Genomic DNA, 25,736 nt, shown 5'->3' with positions numbered 1-25,736 from the left:
CCAACATGTCCATTTTACTCTCTGATACAATACCAACATGTCCATTTCACTCTCTGATAAAATACCAACATGTCCATTTTACTCTGTGATACAATACCAACATGTCCATTTTACTCTCTGTTACAATACCAACATGTCAATTTTTGGGAGATACAGGCCTCACTGTTCAGACATGGAGCAAGTACAAGAGGGTCTCTATTACTTGTGGACTTATACCATCAGCATTGGTTTGTGCCTTCAGGTGGAGACTGTGAGTGAAGAGGTTTGTTTTTCACTTGAAGGTACAATCTAATATACAATTGGAGCTCAATTATTGGTAGAAAATGAACCTGGGGCTCAGTCTGCCTCAATAGTCTTGTCACTTGTGAACTGGCTGGTCTATCAGCATGTTGAATGATTGAGTGAATCCCTTCCAACACTCTCACTAGTGCTATGCCTTTAATGTAAATATAGGCATTGTGTTCATCTACTTACAGTGATATTCCTGGCAAGGAAACTTGGAGTTTCATCATTTGTAGGTCGGATTATAACATAAAATGGCACCTCCAGGGACTGATGCTCCCCATCAGTGACATAGAGCATGAACTGATCTGCTGTTGGTTCCATCTGCTGATGTCGAGACTGAACATAGTTGATGTGCAAATCTTTCATGTGCTTCAGATCAAAGGAATCTAGAAACAGAAAGTGAGAGGAAATGGTTGAACAAAACTGGGCTACAGCTTATGTACATATTGCAGTTATGTGTATATGCATATATAAAACTGATATCTCACTTGTGCACTTTTACCAAATGCATAATCCTGCTGAATTTTTCTGCATCTCAAGAGGGGCCTAGTGTTGGTATGGGAATGAGTTAGGAACACTTTTGACTTTTTTAACCCATGTTAGAGTGCCAAATATTCCCAGGTATGGAGAAAAGCTGACCTTTATTCTGTCATAAGAATGTGCCAGCTCCAATCCCATCTCCTACACCAGCCAAGCTTATGGCTTTTTTTAGTACGTTACGAGATCAACTTACCTTCTCGTTGGGTGGAGATTGGGAACTCCAAGTCCGGCCAAGCCTTAGGGGTTTTGCACATGCATGGACAGAGAGTGGCGGCACATGTGCAATCCAGTGTTTTGTAGTTCTTTGGGCCAAAGAAGGGCCCAATATGCCTGTGCAAAAAGAAAACAGTGAAAAAATGGGGTCATGTGACCCAGAAGTGGGGTACCATAATCGAGAAGGGTCCCAGAAAGGAGACAGGGCAAGGTCCCAACGAGAGTCCCAGGCAGGGGACATGGATAGGGGACAGGGAGACATTCCAGTTAAGAGGAAAGAGAGAGCAGCAGAGAAAGAGGCTCCAAGCAGAAAAAAGGGCTGCAGGTTGGCAGACTTTAAGCAACGGGGATTCAGGAGAAGCCCTGAAGGTCTAAGAAGGCCGCAGAATGTTGGTGACTCCATGTTGCAGGCCACTAGGGTGAAGGTAAACCTTTGGAGTAGTACATTTCTGCTCAGTACAGCTGAAGAGCTGAAGTTGTGCTTGTGAGTTGATGCTAGAGCACAATTTGGGAATCCAGAGAAATGGAGTTTGGGAGACAAGACTGAAACCCTGCGAGGTAGGCTGTCCAAGTTGAAACAATCTTTGGAGAGAATTCCAAGGCTTGATCTTTGAAGGTGAAGACTGGAATCCCCACGAGAGAGACAGAGTTTCAGTAAGATTGGTTGACTCAGTGTTTACTGTCTTCTGGGTGGGTTGTTGAGAAATCCATGGAATCTGTTTTGGTTACATCTGCCAGTTATTGTGCAGTGTGGTGTGTTCGAACACAGTTTCCCTGTCAATTCGCATGTACCTCATACTCTAACATTCAGGGCTAATATAAGATAGATATTGTGTTTCATCTTTCTGACCTTGTACAGGAAAGTTTATTTTTGTTTTGTTCAAAACCCATAGAATCTTGTGGCTTTATTCTCTTAGTAAATGTTTTGAATATCAAACTTTTTCTCCTTGAAACAAAAAGTTGCTGGTGCCTAACCGTATCGTGCCAAACATTTGGGGGTCTGATCCAGGATCATAAGAAATGGGATTACCAATTTCTCAAAGGTGAGCAGTTTTGACATTATGGGTTCAATAGGCACTGGATTAGACTACGGAAACTTTTAGTTCATGTGGGCTCCTTGCAACCAGTGAAGAGATGAGTGAGAACAAAAGGATAAGGCCTGAAAATGGGAGCAAGAATTGCAATGCATGATTAAACCATACCTGTGAAGCATGCAAACCTTATACTGCCTGCTAATTTTGACAATAGTAGCATGCAGCCATTCAGAGGCGCATTTAGTTACCCTGCATGCCTCAGCCCCAAGTTCATGTGAGCACCACTTAAAACCAGCCTGCACCTCTTGAAAGGGAGGTACACTCTGGCTACAACAAATGCATGGGAAGAGAGTGATCTGTAAGAAGACTGAATATGGCACAATAGGGAAGAAAGAATGCTCCAAGGCTCTTTGATGCAGTACTCTTGGTGCAGAGGTTGGGCAGGGAGAGCAAGGAGTCCCCCATCCAAAGGGGTCTGCCTCTAGGCAGACAGGTAGCAGGAGCAGACAGTTCTGCAATCAATGTTAGCATTGTCTCAGGACCTGGATATAATGCTGCAAGTTCAATGACTTTAGAAGAGTGGTCAAGCTCAGTGAATGCATCTTTAAATGCCATCTCTTTACAAATAAATCACACATTAACCAACTCTCATTCACTCGCTTACCAATATATTTTTTATCAACTACACTTCATATTTACTTCGGAGTTCACATTAACACCATTGCCACTCTTCACCATTCGCGATTCCTCAGAAACTGAAGCAGTCCATGTCCAAATTCAGCAAGAGCTGGGTTGACAAGTGGCAAGTAACATTCGAACCACACAAGTGTCAGGCAATGACCATCTCCAACAAGAGAGAATCTGACCATTGCCCCTTGATGTTCAATGGCATTACCATCACTGAGTTCCACACTATCAACATCCTGGGGATTACCATTGGTCAGAACTGAACTGGACTAGCCATATAAATACAGTGGCTACAAAAGCAGATCGGAAGCTGGGAATCACGTGACAAGTAACTCACCTCCTGACTCCCCAAAGCCTGCCCACCATCTACGAGCCACAAGTCAGGAGTGTGATGGAATACTCCCCACTTGCCTCGATGAGTGCAGCTTCTACAACACTCAAGATGCTTAACACTGTCCAGGACAAAGCAGCCTGCTTGTTTGGCACCACATCCACAAACATTCACTCCCTGCATCATCGACGCACAGTAGCAACAGTGTGTGCCATCTACAAGATGCACTGCAGAAATTCACCAAGGCTCCTTTGGCAGCACCTTCCAAACCCATGGCCACTACCAGGTAGAAGGACAAGGGTAGCAGACACATGGGAACACCACCATCTGGAAGTTCCCCTCCAAGTCACTCACCATCCTGACTTGGAAATATATCACATTTCTTCACTGTCATTGGGTCAAAATCCTGGAACTCCCTCCCTAGTAGCACTGTGGGTGTACCTACACCACATGGACTGCAGCGGTTCAAGAAGACAGCTCACCACCACCTTCTTAAGGGCAATTAGGGATGGGCAATAAATGCTGGCCCAGCCAGCAATGTCCACATCCCTTGAATGAATTTTTTAAAACTTATCAATTTAGGACTGCCAGATATGACTCAGTTCTTTTCTCAATCCCCATCTGCCCTTTCAGGTAAAAGATCCCATCACACTATTTTGAAGAAGACAAAGGGAGTTTTCCCCTATCCTGGCCAATATATCCCCCAATCAACATCACAAAAACAGAATATCTGGTCATTATCACATTCCTGTTTGTGGGATCTTGCTGTGCACAAATTGACTGCCGGGTTTCCTACATTACAACAGTGACTACATTTGAAGTCACTGGCTATAAAGCACTTTGAGGCATCCAGTGATCGTGAAAAGTGCTATATGGTTGTCTGCTTACACAACTCAAAAAACATTTAAAGGATTATCTTTGTTTTCAATGGGAAGTTTTTTGCAGCATTAATGACACATCTTTGAATGAATTTTTTTCCGTTGTCACAAGTACATTTTTTTACACATGCATTTAAAATAATTCCCATTGCTATTGCATGGTTCCTGAGGACTGTGCATAGTGGGTACTGAGTGAGAGACTATGGAGAATACATGGGGGGCATGGAGGTGGCATGGGGATCTGAGGGGGCATGGGGGAGATCTGAGGGGGCATGGAGGTGGCATGGGGGGTTATGGTATAAGGGTATGTGGCATAGCAAGGACTAATGTGGGACTGGGAAACACTACTGCCCACAGTGTGATGTAAAGAGGCACATGACCTGAGACTAGGGTCAGTTGTGGACTGCACAGAGACCTGTGTAGAAGCAAGCATTGAGTTAGCTCAGAGTTTGGGCTCTACCATGTAAAAATGTACCTAATTATGTGTTATCAATAAACATTTAATGTTCAACCATACAAGGCTCAAAGCCTCTTCGTAAAGCCTACTGAACATACAACATACAACAGGAATAGGTTGGGAGTGAGGGGATGAGAGGGTGAGGAGGTGAGGTTTAGGGGGTTTTTGATGTTGAGAGCTGGGCTGTTGTGTTAGAGAATGGAGGTGTGACTTTCTAACCAGCCCACCTCTGCACCCACACTCCTGCTGCATTTCCATTGCAGCTCGCAAACTACACTACCGTTGTGAACCCTGTATGAGAAAACAAAAATCCTGGGCAAGGTCATGCATGGGTTTGGGCGTGCAGTTCACAAGCCACAAAAGTGTGTAAGTCATGTTTTCCTGAACCTTGGTGAAAATCCAGCCCCAGATTCTTGATGAGTGAAAACTTCGCAAACTAGTATTAAACGTTTTGTGATAATGTATTCTGGTGCTGTTAGCTCCACTACCAGCGTATCTCACCAGCAGCTTCTATCTTCTATCATATATCTTCTGATCTTGAACCCAGGAGGTACCCCAGAAGATGTGCCACTTGGGAATTGCCCGGGAAGTTTGAGCTTCATATGAGCAATTATCCTGCACTGGGAACCATCTGATGCTCCGATTTAAATTGGAGACTTCAAGCGGTTCAGACTGTATTAGCAGAATAGTTACTCAGGAAGAGTTAGAAGAATTAAAACCACTCCTAACTCCTGGGTAATGAGAGTATTGAGCCCCCACACCCAATGAACCATGGGACCCCTGACTAGCCCCCCAACACCCCCCCCGATTCCATGACTACCACCCCAACTACCCTCCCAACATGACTACCTCTCACACCACCTTCCCCACACATCCTGCCAACTATGTCCCCACCCCATTGACCACCCGTTACCCATCAACTGCCACGGCATCCCCGACTAACCCCCCAACCCACGACTAGACTCCTCAGACCCTGACTACTTTCTCACAGCCCCGACTACCCTCTTGACCCCCCAACTCCCCTCACCCGGACTACCGCCCCACCCCTGACTACTCCTCCACCCTCTCCAATTACCTTCTCACCCCAAACTACCCTTGAACCCCGAACTACCATCACCCCCCCGACTATCCCCCAACCCACCCCACTGACAACCTGAGTCCCCCACTGACTACCCAAACCCTCCCACTGACCACCCGACCCCCCCACCAACCACTTGACCACCCACTGACCACCTGACCACTTAACCCCAATCAACCAACCCCTCCAACAAACGACACAACTCCTCCTCACTGACTACCTGATCCTCCTGATCCATCCTACACCCCACTGACCAACTGACCCCACCCCCACTGACCACCCTACTCCCCCAAACCATCCCAATGACCACCCAATACCCCTTACTGATCATACGACCCCTAGGTCCATCCTACTCCCTCCCCCACCCCCCCACACTGACTATCCAAGCCCTCTCCACTGAGCATCCTACATACTAACCTCACACACTTTACCTTCTCCCTGGCTTCTCAAAATTGCTGTGTCCTTTAAACTTAACTGTTTCAAAGCAGTTAGTGCTGTAAAAAAAGGACCATGGCTTCCTTTGTCTCCGATGTTGCTGCTCTGGAATTAAGGCCTCAAGAACCCGTTGCACTGAACTATTCTCACCCGGTCCTATTTGGAAAGTAAGGCAAGAAGGGTGCAGCTTCATTTCAGTGTAAGCAATTAGGAGCAGATTGGCAATCCGACCGTAATTAACACCCCATGGAAGTTCTGGCCCCTTGTCTTCATGAAGAAGCAAGCCTATTGTATTGGCTAAGGAGGAAGAAGAATCATTTCACACTTTTTTGCAAACTGGTTGTGGAAGCTAATGGAAATTGTGCAAAAAAGTTGTGCAGTGATGAGTTTTACCATCACAGTAATGGAAAAATTGACCTTTACTGAACACTTTTTGTCATGAGCTCAAACTCTTTTACACATTAACCTATTATAGTCATTGGAAATACAGAGACATGTTTACAGCCAATGGATATGGCCATGTGGATTTGAGAAATCAGGATCATTTCAACTTGATATTACCTATGCTGATGCCGATATTACTCTTCTCATAGCCTGGTGAAGGCAATGTGTTCTCTATGTATCCAAACTGGGGTGGGGACCACAGAACAAAAGTCAATTCATCAATGGCAGTATCTGGATCACCAGCACACAAATGGTCAATTGTAATGGCAGCTGATGACCCTTCATCAACAATGAATGTTTCACCTGGAATGAGACAGAATCAGATGGGAATGAATTTCATTTGAAATGAATGTAAATGTCTTTATTATTAGTTCTAGGATAACATCAGTTAACGAATGAATCATCCTGTGTCTGGGGAGGTTAAAGGCCTGCAGATAATGGCATTGTCACAAAAACAGAAATAGTCAATGCAAAAAAAATCTACAGTAAAAAAACCTGCTTCTTCACATAATGGCAAATAACAATATAATTTTTTTAAAAGTATTAAATAACATTTTATAACAAACTAGTTTAAGCTACTGTTTTGAGGAAAAGAGGAGTCAGGCAAGCCATGTAGAATTTCCTTTTCATTCCACACAAGTGACACGATGGTGTAAGTCAATTCAATGCCTTACTAGTTTCTACCATCCCGGGTTTGACCATAAGAACCAAGACGTTGGCCTGAATTTTCATCCTTAGGGCGGGTAGTGGGATTAGGAAAAATTCCCAGCTCGACCTGCCCACCTTGGAAGAGAGTGCTTGCAAAGGTGGAACTTTCCTTGACGGGTGCAGGTGCGGCCCAGGTCAGGACAGCCAACATGGGAAGAAGTTTAGAGGCAGCCACAGGAGCTTCCAGGTGCAGAGGTTCGCTGCCTAAAGGCCCATATTGGCGCTGGGGGACTTTGTCCCAGTTATACTGAAAATACAAAGGCTTTCCAACCTTCGCCCCTCACACCCTCTCAGCCCCCACAAGCTCCCCATGCACCATCAATGCCACATCATGCCCCCATGCCAGACTATGGCCCCTCATGCCCCTCCATGCCAATTTATGGCACTTCCTGTACATTGCACAGAACCAATGAACCCTATAGTGACCAGAGGATGTGCAAAAAAAACTCTTAGGGCAGAATCATCCACTCCCATTTTCAGTGGGTGTCATAAGGGCGGGAGCAGAAAATATCGGGAGTGCACAAAAATCTGTTTCACGTCACCATGAAACCAGTTTGCAATTGTCTGTTCCACCCGTCAATGGCGGCCGCATTTCCCACTGCCACACATTGGGAACCTACTTCCTGTAATTCATTGTAAGCTCTGCTCGCTGGAATCATCCCCACAAGCTGGGTCATCTGGGTTTATTGATGTGATTTCCTGTTGGCATGTTTCACACCTTTACATAAGCGACGTGCATCTGGCGAGCTTCACTTCACTCGGCACTTTGAGGTTTGTTTGCCTACCTTGCTTCAGGCAGCACTCATGGTCATAAGCGCCAGGCTCCGCAGACAACACCACATCACTTTTATGGGGGGCTCAAGGGCAGGTGTCTAGCTACCAGACCAGCCATAAGCAAGGGCTTTTCAACGGCTGCAGGGCTAGGGCTTGCTTAGGGTAGGGGACTATCCCACGGTGTGTGTGAGGCCACATATTGATCTGTGCAAGATGGTGAGGGTTGAAGAGGCAATCTCCAGAGGAGATCAGGCCAGATGTAAGTGTGAGGGTGTGGGCGAGAGCTGGCAGTGAGTGAGATGCCAGTGAATGTGTGATGGACTTGAGTGTGTGAGTTTAGAGTGATGAGATGGTTGCCTTACTCTGGGGGCTCTGGATGAGATCATTCATCCTCTTTGTGCACTAGATGGTTGATCTCTTCTGTGCAGGGCTGCCATCGCCTCCCAAGCCAGAGTGGTAATGCTGCTGGACCTCCTGCAGCCAGAGTGGAGTGGAGACATCACAGCAGGCCTCCAAAAGGCATTCCAGTGAGGGGTTACTGAACTTATCTTGGCTTTCAGAGCCATGCCTTTACTGAAGCAGTCCTGGGCTGCAAGCATTGAGAACTGTGTGCTTGGCTGCAGTTTAGATATGGCACCCGGAGTGAGGAAATGGTGAGGTAATGGCGTGGTAGGTGATTCAGAGGCTGCCTGCCAGTGGGGCAGCATAGTTCCTGTGATTCCTGCGACATGGTTCCTGCTGCATGATTAATCAGGCGGGAAGCAGATGATATGGTACAAAAACTTGCCATTGCGACCGGCAGGTAAAACCTCGTTTTTCACTCCAGCTACCGCATTTAGTGCAATTCTGGGATGATTCCACCCTTATAAAAGTCATGCATTCATTCATTTACTCTCTAATACGTTTTTCAGCATTGTCATTACACTACAAGGCAATAAAAGTGTCGATCATTCACACTCTTTAAAGTATCAATAAGGGAAGCCTTGTGGTGGGTGATTTTAACTTTCCCTACATTGACTAGGAATCACTTAGTGCTAAGGTTTTGGATGGTGCAGAATTTGTAAGGTGCATCCAGGAGGGCTTCCTGAGACAATATGTAGATAGTCCAACCAGGGAAGGGGCAATACTGGACCTGGTATAAGGGAATGAACCTGGCCAGGTGGTCGAAGTTTCAGTAGGAGACCATTTCAGGAAAAGTGACCATAATTCAGTAAGTTTCAATGTACCGGTGGATAAGAATAACAGGAGTCCTCGGGTTAAGGTGCTTAATTGGGGGAAGGCTAATTATAACAATATTAGGCAGGAACTGAGGAATCTAGACTGGAGGCGGATGTTTGAGGGCAAATCAACTGACACGTGGGGGGCTTTCAAATGTCAGTTGATAAGAAATCAGGACCGGCATGTTCCTGCTAGGACGAAGGATAAGCATGGCAAGTTTCAGGAACCTTGGATAACAAAGGAAATTGTGAGATTAGTCAAAAAGAAAAGGGAAGCATTCATTAGGGCTAGAAGGCTGGGAACAGATGAAGCCCGTAGAGAATATAAAGCAAGTAAGAAGAAACTTAAGCAAGGAGTCAGGAGGGCTAAAAGGGGTCATGAAAAGTCATTAGCAACCAGGATTAAGGAAAATCCCAAGGCCTTTTATACATATGTAAAAAGCAAGAGGGTAGCCAGGGAAAGGGTAGGCCCACTCAGGGACAGAGGTGGGAATCTGTGTGTGGAGCCAGAAGAAATGGGAGAGATACTAAATGAGTACTTCTCATCAGTATTCACTAAAGAGAAGAACTTAGTTGTCGATTTGTCTAGGGAAGAGTGTGTAGATAGCCTGGATCATACTGAGATCAAAAAAGAGGAGGTGATGGCATCTTGAAGAATATTAAGGTGGATAAGTCTCCAGGGCCAGATGGGATCTACCCCAGAGTACAGAGGGAGGCAAGGGAGGAGATTGCTGGGGCCTTGACAGAAATCTTTGTATCCTCACTGGCTATGGGTGAGATCCCAGAGAATGGCCAATGTTGTTCCATTGTTTAAGAAGGATAGCAGGGATAATCCAGGAAATTACAGGCCAGTGAGCCTTACGTCAGTGGTAGGGAAATTATTGGAGAAGATTCTTCGTGACAGGATATACTACCATTTGGAAGCAAATGGGCGTATTAGTGAGAGGCAGCATGGTTTTGTGAGGGGAGGTCGTGTCTCACTAACTTAATCAAGTTTTTCGAGGAAGTGACAAAGATGATCGATGATGGAAGGGCAGTGGATGTTATCTACATGGATTTCAGTAAGGCCTTTGACAAGGTCCCTCATGGCAGACTGATACAGAAGGTAAAGTCGTACGAGATCAGAGGTGAGCTGGCAAGATGGATACAGAATTGGCTTGGTCATAGAAGACAGTGGGGAACCTTGGAAGGGTGCTTTTCTGAATGGAGAGCTGTGACTAGTGGTGTTCCGCAGGGATCAGTTTGGGACGTTTGCTGTTTGTAGTATACGTAAATGCTTTGGAGGAAAATGTAACAGGGCTAATTAGTAAGTTTGCAATCGACACTAAGGTTGAAGGAGTTGCAGATAGTGAAGAGGATTGTCAAAGGATACAATGGGATACAGATCAGTTGGAGACTTGGGCGGAGAAATGGCAGATGGAGTTTAATCCAGACAAATGCAAGGTAATGCATTTTGGAATGTCTATTACAGGTAGGAATCATACAGTAAATGGCAGAACCCTTAAGTGCATCGACGGGCAGAGGGATCTGGGTGTACAGGTCCACAGGTCACTGAAAGTGGCAACGCAGGTGGATAAGGTAGTCAGGAAGGCATATGATATGCTTGCCTTCATCGGCAAGGGTATTGCGTATAAAAGCTGGGAAGTCATGCTGCAGCTGTATATAACCTTGGTTAGGCCACACTTGGAATATTGCGTGCATTTCTGTTCGCCACATTACCAGAAGGATATGGAGGCATTGGAGAGGGTGCAGAGGAGGATTACCAGGATGCTGCCTGGTCTGGAGGTTATTAGCTATGAGGAGAGCTTGGAGAAACTTGGATTGTCCTTACTTGAGCGACGGAGATTGAGGGGCGACTTCTTAGAAGTTTACATAATTATGAGTGGCATGAACAGAGTTGCTAGTCAGAAGCTTTTTTCCAGGGTGGAAGAATCAATTACTAAGGTACATAGATTTAAGATGAGAGGAGAAAATTTTAGAGGAGACATGCGGGGCAACTTTTTTTAGGCAGAGGGTAGTAAGTGTCTGGAATTCGCTGCCAGAGGAGGTGGTGGAAGCAGATACGATAGTGGTGTTTAAGAGACAGCTTGACAAATACATGATTAGGGTGGGAATAGAGGGATACGGAGCTTGGAAGTGCAAAATGTTTTAGTTTGACAAGCAATATGATTGGCACAGGCTTGGAGGGCCGAAGGGCCTGTTCCTGTGCTGTACTTTTCTTTGTTCTTTGTTCAAACACTTGAAACCACTTAACAGTGCAGCTGTTTCAATGAATCCATTACTCTTGTTGAAAAAGCTGTGCTCCAGAGAAAACATTTCTTGATTGATAGCCCTGGTCCTCTGAACTCTGTGGTCAATTTCACAATGTTTATTTACACAACATTAAGTGGTTTGTAGGGTCTGTGGTTTCTGTTACCAATACTTTAAAGTATTTGGATGATTGACACTTTTATTGCTTTGGAGTGAAAAGACATTTTTTTAAAACTTGTAAAGTAATGAATGAATGAATAATTTTTAAAAAGATTCTCTTACGCATCCTGTTATCACTATAGGGCTCATTGGTTCTGTAGAATGTACAGTGGGTCAATGGGCCCCATGGGAGTGCCAGAGCTTAAGGAGGACATTTGGAACTCACATTTTAAAAGGTGCCCTCATGTTTATTAGGGTTCATGATGTTTCTGTACGGCTGTGAACCTCGATTCTTTAAAAACATGACCATGGAAGCTGTAGAAGAGTGAGACATACCAGTCTCTACAATAGAGCCAGCCATGTCAGGAGTACCGGGTGTGGGCTTTGACAGCAACCAGCCCACACCTTTTAAAGGCACTCCTGAAAATCAGACAGCCCAGGAGTGGGGACAGGAATCCCAGAATTGGGACCTGCCCGCCATTTTTAAAGGGCTAACGAATCATTCCCAACTCAGTGAAAATTCAGCCCATTATGTTCAGTGTTTATTATTAGTACTGTGGCTATAACTGCAGGTCAGAGGTTGGGTATTCCGTGATGAGTGACTCAAAATCTGACTTCCCAAAGCCTGTTCACCAACTGTGAGGCATAAGTCAGGAACATGATGGAATACTCACTACTTGCTTGGATGTGTGCAACTTCAAAAACAGTCGAGAAGCTTCACACTATCCAGGCAAAGCAGTCTGCTTAATTGGCATGTCATCTAACAACTTAAATATTCACGCCCTCCACCGCTGATGCACAGTGGAGCAGTGTGTACAATTTACAAGATGCACCGCAGCAACTCACCAAGGCTCTTTCGACAGCATATTCCAAACCTGTGAATTCTACCAGCTAGAAGGGCAAGGGCAGTAGATGCATGGGAACACCATTACCTCCAAGTGACACACTATCCTGACTTGGAAATATATCGTCGCTCCTTCATTGTCACTGGATCAAAATCCTGGAACTTCCTCCCTAACAGCACTCTGGGTGTATCTACACCACATGGACTGCAGCAGTTCAAGAATGCAGCTCACCACCACTTTCTTGGGGGGAATTATGGATGACAATAAATGCTAGACTTGCATGCAACATTCACACCCATAAATGAACATAGCAACGTTGTAGATTTTATGTGATCCAGTTTTGCCACAAAGTCTGCATGTGTCATTTAAAATGTAAATCCATCCACCCCATGGATTGAATTTCACTCCTTCTGCCTTGGATTGTATAACTTTGAAAACAAAATGACATTTCTTAAACTGTCCTGGATGCAGACAGCCACACCCAATGACTATAGTGCCCAAGCAGCAACATGTTATACTTGTCTAGAGCCAGGTGTCACGTTGCAAGCTCGGAGACTTGTCAAAGACATACTCAAAATATTATAAAAAGGCAGACTCTGCAAAATGGTCAGGTCAATTGGGTCCTACAGCAATAGCAGGATTTCCCCTGAATGCAAGTCTTACCACTGTGGGAAGTTAATGGAAATCACTGAATCCCCCACTATCAACATCCTGAGGGTTACCATTGACCAGAAACTGAACTGGACTAGCCATATAAATACTGTGGCTACAAAAGCAGGTCAGAGGCTAGGAATCATTCATCAAGTAACCCACCTCCTCACTCCCCAAAGCCTGTCCACCATCTACAAGGCACAAGTCAGGAGTGTGATGGAATACTCCCCACTTGCCTGGATGAGTACAGCTCCCACAACACTCAAGAAGCTTGACATTGTCCAGGACAAAGCAGCCCGCTTGATTAGCACCACATCCACAAACATTCACTCCCTCCACCAGTGAAGCACAGTAGCAGTAGTGTGTCCCATCTACAAGATGTATTGCAGGAATTCACCAGGGCTCCTTAGACAGCACCTTCCAAACCCACAACCACTACCATGGAGAAGGACAAGGGCAGCAGATGGATGGGAACACCACCACCTGGAAGTTCCCCTCCAAGTCACTCACCATCCTGACTTGGAAATATATCGCCGTTCCTTCACTGTCACTGGGTCAAGATCCTGGAACTCTGTCCCTAATAGCACTGTGGGTGTATCTACACCACATGGACCGCAGCAGTTCAAGAAGGCTGCTCACCACCACCTTCTCAAGGGCAACTAGGGATGGGCAATTAAATGCTGGTCCAGTCAGCGAAGCCCACATCCCATGAATGAATTGAAAAAAATTGGAAGAGATCAAAAAACAGGCTGCCAACTTGCTATCAAACTTTTCGCACTGTCACTCAAAATTGAGATCTATCCCTACAGCTGTAATATGTGATAAAACTATTAAACACTTGGAGAAACATGAACTGATTATGGCCAGTCAGCTGGGAGATCTAGATAGCAAGTTATGCCAATCTTCTAGCATTATTCATCCCTTGTTTCTTCAAAGGGAGGAAATGTCATTGTGCTTTATATAGATTTTCAAAAATCATTTAGTAAAGCACTATGTAAGAGACTTATGGCAGAATAATGGCACAAAGAATTAATGGGAATATTTCTGCTTAGATGGAAGGATGATTGGAGGGACAGAAAATAAAGGATATAGTTAAAAGAAAGTTTCTATGACTGGACAAATGTGGTGAAGGTGTGCAACAGTTGCAGAGTTTTTACTTTACACATAAATGATCTGGACATGGAATTGATGAAATGATGAAATTTGCTGATGATCCTAAATTGTGAGGTGTGGTAGATTTTAGATGAGAATTGCCAAAGAAAGCAGAAGAGTGCAGATAAATGGCCCAGATAAGCAGAGAGGTGATAGATACAGTTCAATGTAGAAAAACATCTTAGATGGAAACATTGTGACTGGAGTAGAGGGACAGAGGGCTTCACAGATACAAAGGTCATTATAGTTAGCAGCAGAAATGGCTACAAAAATGCTAATAGAATCCTTAAGGCTAGATATTGGTATCTGCAATTGTCCAACAGATTTGAGGTTCTCTCGGCATGTTTGGATGAGAGTGGGTGCTGCAGGGGAATGAGCAGACTGACCATGGCAGTATGGTACAGGAAGCTGTTCAAGTGGAGAAAGCAAGAAGAAATGTAGTGGTAGTAGGGGACAGTGTAATGAGGGAGATTGACACTGTTCTCTGCAGCAAACAGCAAGAGTCCAGACGGCTGTGTTGCCTGCCCAGTGCCAGGGTTCGGGGTATCTGCTCAGGTTTGGAGAGGAACTTGCAGTGGGAGGGGGAGGATCCTGTTGTCATGGTCCATCTAAGTACGAACAACATAGATAGAATTAGGGAAGAGGTTCTGCATAGAAAGTATGAGGAGCCAGAAACTAAATTGAAAAGCAGAACCTCAAAGGTTATAATCTCTGGATTAATACCTGAGCCACATGCAAATTAGCAAGGGGTACATAAAATTAAAGAGATGAACATGTGGCTCAAAGACTGGTGTGGGAGAAGTGGGTCGTGGTTTGTGGGGCACTGGCACCAGTGCTGGGGAAAGTGGGAGCTGTACCGTTGGGACAGTTTACACCTGAACCATGCTGGGACCAGTGTTCTTGCGAACTGCATAACTAGGGAAGTAGCAGGGATTTTAAACTAAATATTGGAGGCAAGATATCAAATGGTAAAGATGTGGTATATCAAAGGGTAGAGACAAAGTAGAGAGAAAAATAGTAACATGGGAAATGAGGGTCAGAGAATGGCAGGAAGGGACAGAAAGAAAAAAACCTAAGAATGCACCAAGAATCAGGACTAAATGTCACAAAGAGAACAAAAAGACAAAACAAAAGGTTTTGTATCTGAAAGCGCGTAGCATTCATAACAAAATAAATGAATTGATAATGCACATTGAACTAAATAAATATGATCTGATAGCCATTATGGAGATGTGGCTGTAGGTGATAAGGATGAGGTCCTGAATATTGAGGGATATATGACCTTCAAGAAGAATAGGAAGTTAGCTAAATGTGGAGGGGCTGTACTCTGAATCAAAGGTGGCATTTATGCAATAGTTAGAAATGACCTTGGTTCAGGAGATCATGATGTAGAATCAGTTTGAGTGGAGATGAGGAATTGTAGGGGAAAGAAGTCACTAGTGGGTGTGGTTGACCGGCCCCCTAACAGTAGCCACAGTGTAGGACAAAGTATACAAGAAGAAATATTGGGTGCTTGTGATAAAGGGAGGGCAATAATCATGGTTGATTTTAATCTACATATAAACTGGAAAAATCAAATTGGTAGTAGTAGCCTGCGTGAGGAGTTCTTAGAATGCTTTTGAGATATTTCCTTACAGCAGCACATTCTATAACCAACCAGAGAACAGGATATATTAGACTTAGTATTGTGTAATGTGACAGGACTAATTAATGACCTCAGGATAAAGGCATCACTAGGTAGCAGAGACCACAATATGATTGAATGTTAAATCCAGTATGAAAGGGAGAAGAGTGGGCCTGAGACTAGTATTTTAAACTTAAATAAGGGCAACTATTGGGCATAAAAGTTGAACTAGCTGAAGTTAACTGGGATAGTAGGTCAGGGAGAGATCAATAGAGAAGCAGTAGCAGACATTGAAGAAGATCTTTCAGGATACTCAGAATAAGTATATTCCTACCAGAAAGAAAAATTCTAAAGGGAGGACCCATCATTCGTGGTTACCTAAACAAGTTACGGAAAGCATCAAACTTAAGGAAATAGCATATAACTGCGTAAAGATGAGTGACAGGTCAGATGATTGGTCAGAATGTAAAGAACGGCAGAGAATGGCTAAAAGGTTAAGCAGGAGAAAGAAATTAGAGAATGAGAGGAAGCTAGCTAGAAATGTAAAAACAGATAGCAAGAGTTTTTACAGGTATTTAAACAGGAAAAGAGTAGGTGAAGAGTGTGTTGGTCCACAGTGAAAATCGGGAGTTAATAGTAGATAATAAGGAAATGGCGGATGAAATGACAGATGAGGACAATTTTTTTCAGAGGGTTGTGCGACTTTGCAACTCTCTGCCTCAGAAAGCAGTGGAAGTGGGGTCACTGAATATTTTTGAGGCTGAGGTAGATAGATTGCTTGTTTGTCGCTACAACCACACCAACCCCCTCCACCTCTCTGTCTCTCTATCTCTCCGCCCCCCCACACACACACCTTAAACCAGCTTATATTTCAGCTCTTTCCTGGACTCGAACTCAAGTTCTGTCGAAGGGTCATGAGGACTCGAAACGTCAACTCTTTTCTTCTCCGCCGATGCTGCCAGACCTGCTGAGTTTTTCCAGGTAATTCTGTTTTTGTTTTAGATAGATTCTTGTTAGGCAAGGGAATCAAAGGTTATTGGGGCTAGATGGGAATGTAGAACTCGAAACACAAACAGATCAGGCGTCATCTTATTGAATGGTGGAGCAGGCTCGAGGGGGCCTTCTGCTCCTATTTCGTATGTTCATATGTTTGTACATATGTTCGTATTCATTCCTGGGACAGCCTTCAGAAAGGTAATTAACTAAATTAAATGTGGAGCTGGGAGGACCATCTTGAATGACAGGATCATTGCTCCTGACTCTCCTGCCATTGCTGCCACTCAGCTCTCCCCTAACTCCCCCCACTGATCACCACTACCAGCCTAGTCCCTGTCCCCAATCATTGGTGTTCCTTGCCCAATTCCCAACAGAGGCCACAATCTCTGAGGTTCAATATCTGGAGAACCTCTGGTGAATTACTTGGTCTCTGCCATTGTTTTGTATTTAGAGGCCTGGAAAGAAATCAAGCAAGTGATGTCAGAAATAAAAATAGGAAGTTCTGCAAAAACTCAGCAGGTCTGGCAGCATCTATGAAGAGAGAAACAAAGTTAAAGTTTCAAGTGCAATATGACTCTTCTTTGGAACGGAAGAGAGGTAGAAGTGTGAGGGTTTTATGCTGCTGAAAAAGAGGGGAAGGCCATATAGAACAAAAGGGCATATCAAGGTTAGGTTACAGGGTGGGGGAGATTAAATGCCAAAGATATCATGTAACAAAAGGCAAAGAAAGTGGTAAAGTAATACCACTTATGTATAGGAACTTATAGTAAAGAAACAAAGCATAGGTCCAGATTAGATGGAAATAGCAGAATAAAGATTAGCTGTCTGAAAGCAAAAACAAGATAAAGAATGGCACTTGGCAAAAAAAAATCAAAATGAAGGACACAGTTCAGGATCTGAAGTTGCTGAACTCAAAGTTGAGTCCAGAAGGCAGTAAAGTGCTGAGGTCCTGTTCCTCTAGTGGCTTCACTGGAACATTGCAGCAGGCCAAGGACAGAAATGTGAGCATGACAGCAAGATGGTGAATTGAAATGGCAACCAACCGGAGGGTTGCAAGTCATGCTTCCAGGCGAGCCGAGGTGTTCCGCAAACCGGTGATCCTGTCTGCATTTGGTCTCCCCAGTGTAGAGAAGACGGCATTGTGAGCAGCACATACAATAAATTGAAAGAAGTACAAGTCAATCACTGCTTCAGCTGGAAGGAGTATTTAAGGCCCTGGACAGTGAGGAGGGAGGAGGGTATTCCAGGCCTCTAAATACAAAACAAAGGGGCAGGTATTATATCTCATGCAATTGCATGACAACATGCAGTGGGAAGGGGATGAGATGTTAGGAGAGTTGACCAGGGTGTTGTGGAGGGAACGCTCCATAGAACCATAGAAAAGTTAGGGTGCGGAAAGAGGTCATTCAGCCCAGTGTGTCTGCGCCAGCCATAAAAAGAGGAAAAAGAGACTAGCTGCTCATTTTATTCCCACTTTCCAGCACCTGGTCCGTAGCCTTCCAGGTTTCAACACTTCAGGTGCAGATCCAGCTACCTTTTAAACGAGTTGAGCTTTTCAGCCTCAACCACCAACTTAGGTAGTGAATTCCAGATGCCCATCTCTGGGTGAAAAAGCTTTTCTTCATCAAAACAAAAACAGAATTACCTGGAAAAACTCAGCAGGTCTGGCAGCATCAGCGGAGAAGAAAACAGTTGACATTTCGAGTCCTCATGACCCTTCAACAGAGTGAATATTAGGAGAGGGATGAAATATAAGCTGGTTTAAGGTGGGGGGGTGGAGAGAAGAAGGGGGGTGGTGTGGTTGTAGGGACAAGCAAGCAGTGATAGGAGCAGATAATCAAAAGATGTCACAGACAAAAGAACAAAAGAACACAGAGGTGTTGAAGGTGGTGATGTTATCTAAACAAATGTGCTAATTAAGAATGGATGATAGGGCACTCAAGGAACAGCTCTAGTGGGGGTGGGGTGGAAAGACTAGCAGGGCATAAAAGATTTAAAAATAATGAAAATAGGTGGGAAAAGAATAATCTATATAAATTATTGGAAAAAACAAAAGGAAGGGGGAAGAAATGGAAAGGGGGTGGGGATGGAGGAGGGAGTTCAAGATCTAAAGTTGTTGAATTCAATTTTCAGTCCAGAAGGCTGTAAAGTGCCTAGTCGGAAGATGAGGTGCTGTTCCTCCAGTTTGCGTTGGGCTTCACTGGAACAATGCAGCAAGCCAAGGACAGACATGTGGGCAAGAGAGCAGGGTGGAGTGTTAAAATGGCAAGTGACAGGGAGCTTTGGGTCATTCTTCCAGACAGACTGCAGGTGTTCTGCAAGGGGGTCGCCCAGTTTATGTTGGGTCTCTCCAATGTAGAGGAGACCGCATTGGGAACAACGAATGCAGTAGACTAAGTTGGGGGAAATGCAAGTGAAATGCTGCTTCACTTGAAAGGAGTGTTTGGGCCCTTGGACAGCGAGGATAGAGGAAGTGAAGGGGCAGGTGATGCATCTTTTGCGTGAGCATGAGGAGGTGTCATGGTTGAGGAGTAGGGGGTGATGGAGGAGTGGACCAGGGTGTCCCAGAGGGAACGATCCCTACGGAATGCTGCCGGGGGGGGTGAAGGGAAGATGTGTTTGGTGGTGGCATCATGCTGGAGTTGGCCGAAATGGAGGAGGATGATCCTTTGAATGCGGAGGCTGGTGGGGTGATAAGTGAGGACAAGGGAGACCCTATCATCTTTCTGGGAGGGTGGAGAAGGCGTGAGGGCGGATGCGTGGGAGATGGGCCGGACCGGTTGAGGGCCCTGTCAACGACCGTGGGTGGAAAGCCTCGGTTAAGGAAGAAGGAGGACATGTCAGAGGAACTGTTTTTGGAGGTAGCATCATCAGAACAGATGCGACGGAGGCGAAGGAACTGAGAGAATGGGATGGTCCTGACAGGAAGTGGGCTGTGAGGAGCTGTAGTCGAGGTAGCTGTGGGAGTCAGTAGGCTTGGAATGGATATTGGTGGACAGTCTATCCCCAGAGATTGAGACAGAGAGGTCAAGCAAGGGAAGGGAAGTGTCAGAGATGGACCATGTGAAAATGATGGAGGGGTGGAGATTGGTAGCAAAATTAATAAATTTTTCCAAGTCCCGACGAGAACATGAAGCAGCACCGAAGTAATCATCGATGTACCGGAGAAAGAGTTGTGGAAAGGGGCTGAAGTAGGACTGGAACAAGGAATGTTTCACATACCCCATAAAGAGACAGGCATAGCTGGGGCCCATGCGGGTACCCATAGCCACACCTTTTATTTGGAGGAAGTGAGAGGAGTTAAAGGAGAAATTGTTCAGTGTGAGAACAAGTTCAGCCAGACAGAGGAGAGTAGTGGTGGATTTGGATTGTTTGGGCCTCTGTTCGAGGAAGAAGCTAAGGGCCCTCAGACCATCCTGGTGGGGGATGGAGGTATAGAGGGATTGGACGTCCATGGTGAAGAGGAAGCGGTTGGGGCCAGGGAACTGGAAATTGTTGATGTGACGTAAGGTGTCAGAGGAATCATGGATGTAGGTGGGAAGGGACTGGACAGGGGAGAGAGAAGGGAGTCAAGATAACGAGAAATTAGTTCCGTGGAACAGGCTGATACGATTGGTCTACCGGGACAGTTCTGTTTGTGGATTTTGGATAGGAGGTAGAAGCGGGCTGTCCGAGGTTGGCTGACTATCAGGTTGGAAGCTGTCGGAGGAAGATCTCCAGAGGAGATGAGGTCAGTGACAGTCCTGAAACAATGGCTTGATGTTCAGTGGTGGGGTCATGGTCCAGGGACAGGAGGGAGGAAGTGTCTGCGAGTTGAAGCTCAGCCTCCAAGAGGTAGAGGTCGGTGCGCCAGACAACAACAGCACCACCCTTGTCAGGGAGTTTGATGACAATGTTGGGGTTGGACCTGAGAGAACGGAGTGCAGTAAGTTCAGAGAGAGACAGATTAGAATGGGTGAGAGGAGCAGAGAAATTGAGACGACTAATGTCACGCCGACAGTTCTCAAAGAAAAGATCAAGAGAAGGTAAGAATGCAGAGGGAGGGGTCCAGGTGGAGGGAGAATATTGGAGGTGGGTAAAAGGATCCTGCCCAAAGAAGTAAGTATGGAGACGAAGATGGCGGAAGAAGAGTTCAGCATCGTGCCGAGCCCGAAATTCATTGAGATGAGGGCGTAAGGGTATGAAACTAAGTCCTTTGCTGAGCACTGAACGTTCAGCATCGGAGAGGGGAAGGTCAGCGGGTACAGTGTATACACGGCCGGGGCTGGGATTGGAAGATGGGGTGGGGACGGAGGGACAGGCAGGGGTGGAGGGTACTGGATGGGTGTTGGTGTCGATGATTTGTTGCAGCTTGCGTTCCTTAACACTTGAGAGAAATAGAAAAAGTTTCTTGTTGAGGCGTCGGATGAGACGAAGAATAAAATGAAACTGGGGGCACGCGCAGCTTTGAAAAAGGGTGCGGCGTTTCTGCTGGAGGGAGAATTTCTCAACTAATTTCTCGTTATCTTGACTCCCTTCTCTCTCCCCTTGTCCAGTCCCTTCCCACCTACATCCGTGATTCCTCTGACACCTTACGTCAACAATTTCCAGTTCCCTGGCCTCAACCACTTCCTCTTCACCATGGACGTCCAATCCCTCTACACCTCCATCCCCCACCAGGATGGTCTGAGGGCCCTTAGCTTCTTCCTCGAACAGAGGCCCAAACAATCCACATCCACCACTACTCTCCTCCGTCTGGCTGAACTTGTTCTCACACTGAACAATTTCTCCTTTAACTCCTCTCACTTCCTCCAAATAAAAGGTGTGGCTATGGGTACCCGCATGGGCCCCAGCTATGCTTGTCTCTTTATGGGGTATGTGAAACATTCCTTGTTCCAGTCCTACTTCAGCCCCTTTCCACAACTCTTTCTCCGGTACATCGATGATTACTTCGGTGCTGCTTCACGCTCTCGTCGGGACTTGGAAAAATTTATTAATTTTGCTACCAATCTCCACCCCTCCATCATTTTCACATGGTCCATCTCTGACACTTCCCTTCCCTTGCTTGATATCTCTGTCTCAATCTCTGGGTTTAGACTGTCCACCAATATCCATTCCAAGCCTACCGACTCCCACAGCTACCTCGACTACAGCTCTTCACAGCCCGCTTCCTGTAAGGACTCCATCCCATTCTCTCAGTTCCTTCGCCTCCGTCGCATCTGTTCCGATGATGCTACCTTCAAAAACAGTTCCTCTGACATGTCCTCCTTCTTCCTTAACCGAGGCTTTCCACCCACGGTCGTTGACTGGGCCCTCAACCGTGTCCGGCCCATCTCCCGCGCATCCGCCCTCACTCCTTGTCCTCCCTCCCAGAAAGATGATAGGGTCCCCCTTGTCCTCACTTATCACCCCACCAGCCTCCGCATTCAAAGGATCATCCTCCACCATTTCGGCCAACTCCAGCATGATGCCACCACCAAACACATCTTCCCTTCACCCCCCACGGCAGCAATCCGTAGGGATCGTTCCCTCCGGGACACCCTGGTCCACTCCTCCATCACCCCCTACTCCTCAACGATGACACCTCCCCATGCTCACGCAAAAGATGCAACACCTGCCCCTTCACTTCCTCTATCCTCGCCGTCCAAGGGCCCAAACACTCCTTTCAAGTGAAGCAGCATTTCACTTGCATTTCCCCCAACTTAGTCTACTGCATTCGTTGCTCCCAATGCGGTCTCCTCTACATTGGAGATACCAAATGTAAACTGGGCGACCACTTTGCAGAACACCTGCGGTCTGTCCGCAAGAATGACCCAAACCTCCCTGTCGCTTGCCATTTTAATACTCCACCCTGCTCTCTTGCCCACATGTCTGTCCTTGGCTTGCTGCATTGTTCCAGTGAAGCCCAACGCAAACTGGAGGAACAGCACCTCATCTTCCGACTAGGCACTTTACAGCCTTCTGGACTGAATATTGAATTCAACAACTTTAGATCTTGAACTCCCTCCTCCATCCCCACCCCCTTTCTGTTTCTTCCACCTTCCTTTTGTTTTTTTCCAATAATTTATGTAGATTTTTCTTTTCCCACCTATTTCCATTATTTTTAAATCTTTTATGCCCTGCTAGTCTTGCCACCCCACCCCTACTAGAGCTGTACCTTGAGTGCCCTATCATCCATTCTTAATTAGCACATTCGTTTAGCTAATATCACCACCTTCAACACCTCTGTGTTCTTTTGTCTGTGACATCTTTTGATTATCCACTCCTATCACTGCTTGCTTGTCCCTACAACCACACCACCCACCCCCGCACCTGAAAAGAGCTTATATTTCACCCCTCTCCTAATAATCACTCAGTTCTGTTTAAGTGTCATTAGGACTCATAACGGCAACTCTTTTCTTCTCCGCCGATGCTGTCAGACCTGAGTTTTTCCAGGTAATTCTGTTTTTGTTTTGGATTTCCAGCATCCGCAGTTTTTTGTTTTTATATAAGCTTTTCCTCATGTCCCCTCTAATCTTTCTACCAATCACCTTAAATCTATGCCTCCTGGTAATTGATCCCTCAGGGCCTTTTCTATCTACCCTATGTAAGCCTCTCATAATTTTTTACACCTCAATTAGGTCACGACTCAGCCTCCTCTGTTCTAAGGAAAACAACCCTAGCGTATCCAATTGCTCCTCATAGCTGCAATTTTCCAGCCTTGACAACATTCTTATAAATCCTCTCTGTACTCTCTCCAGAGTAATTATGTCCTTCCTGTAATGTGGTGACTAGAACTGTACACAAAATTCCAGCTGTGGTCTAACCAGCTTTTTATATAGTTCCATCATTACATCCCTGCTTTTATATTCAATTTCTCACCCAATAAAGGAAAGCATTCTATATGCTTCCTTTAACACCTTATCCAACTGTCCGGCCACTTTTAGGGACCTGTGGACATGCACTTCAAGGCTCTCACTTCCTCGACCCCTTTCAATATCCTCCCGTTTATTGAGTATACCCTTGCTTTGTTTGTCCTCCCCAAATACATTACCTCACACTTTTCTGGATTGAATTCCATTTGCCACTTTTTCACCCACTCAATCAAACTATTGATATCTTTCTGGAGAGAACAGCTAACCACTTTGCTATCAACTACACGGCCAATTTTTGTGTCCATCTGCAAGTTTCCCAATCATACCTCCCACATTTAAGTCCAAATTATTAATATATACAACAAACAGCAAGGGCCCTAACACTGAGCCCTGTGGAACACCACTGGAAACTGTTTTCTACTCACAAAGATATCCTCAAGCATTACCTTTCACTTCTTGTCATTGAGCCAATTTTGGATCCAACTCATCACATTCTCCAATATCCCATGGGATCTCACTTTCCTGACAAGTCTGCCATGTGGGACCTCGTCAAATGGCTTACTAAAATCCATGTAGACATCTACTGCACTGCCCTCACCAATACTCCTTGTCACCTCCTCAATAAATTAACAAGTCAGGAAGACACTATCTTCCCCTAACAAAACTATGCTGACGATCCCTGGTCAATTGTGCCTTTCTAAGTGACAGTTTATCCTGTCTCTCAGATTTCATTCCAATAATTTGCTCACCATTGAAGCCAAGCTGGCCGGCCTATCATTTTCTGGCCTGTCTCTCGCACCCTTTTTAAATATTGGTGCAATGTTTGTCGATCTCCAATGCTCTGGTACCTCGCCTATATCTAGTGGGGATTGGAAAAAGATCCTCATAGCGTCCGCTATTTCCTCCCTGGCTTCCTTTAACAACCTGGGATTCAATCCATCCAGCCCTGGTGATTTATCCACCTTCAAGGATGCCAGTCCCTCCAGCACTTCATCTCTCACTATGCTTATTGTATCTAATATTTCACCTCCTCTTTAACTAGAATGTCTGCATCAACCCTCTCCTTGGTGAAGACAGAGACAAAGTACTCATTGAGAACCCTGCCAACATCTTCAGCATCAACACACAGGTTAGCATATACATCTCTGATAAGCTCTATCCTTAGTTATTGTCTTGCTCTTACTGTACTGGTAAAACATCTCTGTCTTTCCTTTGGTTTTATCTGCCAATATTTTTTTGTATCCTCTCTTTGCTTTCCTAATTTCCTTTTGTACTTCACCCCTGTACTTCTATATTCCTCTAGGCTTTCTACAGTATTAAGCCTCTTGTGACTGGCATAAGCTTTGTTTTTCTCCTTTATTTTACTCTGTATGTTTCTGGACAACAAAGGGGCTCTAGATTTGGCAGTACCACCCTTTGCCTTTTGGGGGACATGTCCACACTGTGCCCATAGAATTTCGCTTTTGAATGCCTCCCACTGATTTGACACTATTTTCCCTTCTCGTAGCTGTAACCAGTCCACTTTCACCTCTCAGCTTTGTAAAATGTGTCTTCCACCATTTTAGGACTTTTACTCCTGTTCTATCTTCGTCCCTTGCCATAACGATGCTAAATCCAACTATATTATGGTCACTATCTCCAAAATAGTCCCCTACTGCTACTTCCACTTGCCCAGCTTCATTTCCTTAGACTAAATCTAGAATTATGCCCCCTCTCATTGGGCTTGCTACTGAAAAAGTTCTCTTGAATACAGCTGAAGAAATTTGTGCCCTCTGTGCCTTTCAAGCTGTTCAAATCCCAACTGATATTAGAGTAGTTGAAGTCTCAAATTATTACCGTCCTTTTGATATTGCACTCAGAAGTTTGACGACATATTTGTTCTCCTAGCTCCCTTCCACTACTTGGATGTCTATAGTACACTCCTAGCAGTGCGGCTGCCCCTTTTTTACTTCTGGGCTCAACCCATATGGCCTCATTTGATGTTTCATTTAGTATATCATCCCTCCTCATGGCTGTAATTGTTTCTTTAACCAGTAATGCTACACTCCACCTTTTTTATCCCCCTCTCTATCCTGCCTGAAAACTCTATATCCATGGATGTTGAGCTGCCATTTTTGCCCCTCTTTAAGCCAATTTTCTGTTATA

The 25,736-nt window shown here is 45.2% G+C and overlaps 1 protein-coding gene across 1 annotated transcript in view; it reads right to left on the bottom strand.

Annotated features, from left to right (window-relative positions):
* Nucleotides 1–25,736, bottom strand: part of LOC121277230 (FRAS1-related extracellular matrix protein 1-like) — a 391,688-nt gene that overhangs the window by 132,139 nt on the left and 233,813 nt on the right. Inside the window, exons 17-18 of the mRNA XM_041186416.1 lie at nucleotides 6,500–6,685; nucleotides 475–671 (exon numbers count right to left, since the gene is read on the bottom strand). Of these exons, the coding sequence (XP_041042350.1) occupies nucleotides 475–671; nucleotides 6,500–6,685 (383 nt within the window). The remainder of the gene's footprint in view (nucleotides 1–474; nucleotides 672–6,499; nucleotides 6,686–25,736) is intronic.

Source organism: Carcharodon carcharias, chromosome 4, assembly GCF_017639515.1.
Source record: "Carcharodon carcharias isolate sCarCar2 chromosome 4, sCarCar2.pri, whole genome shotgun sequence".
Classification (NCBI taxonomy): Eukaryota; Metazoa; Chordata; class Chondrichthyes; order Lamniformes; family Lamnidae; genus Carcharodon; species Carcharodon carcharias.
This window is presented reverse-complemented; position numbering and strand designations above follow the sequence as displayed.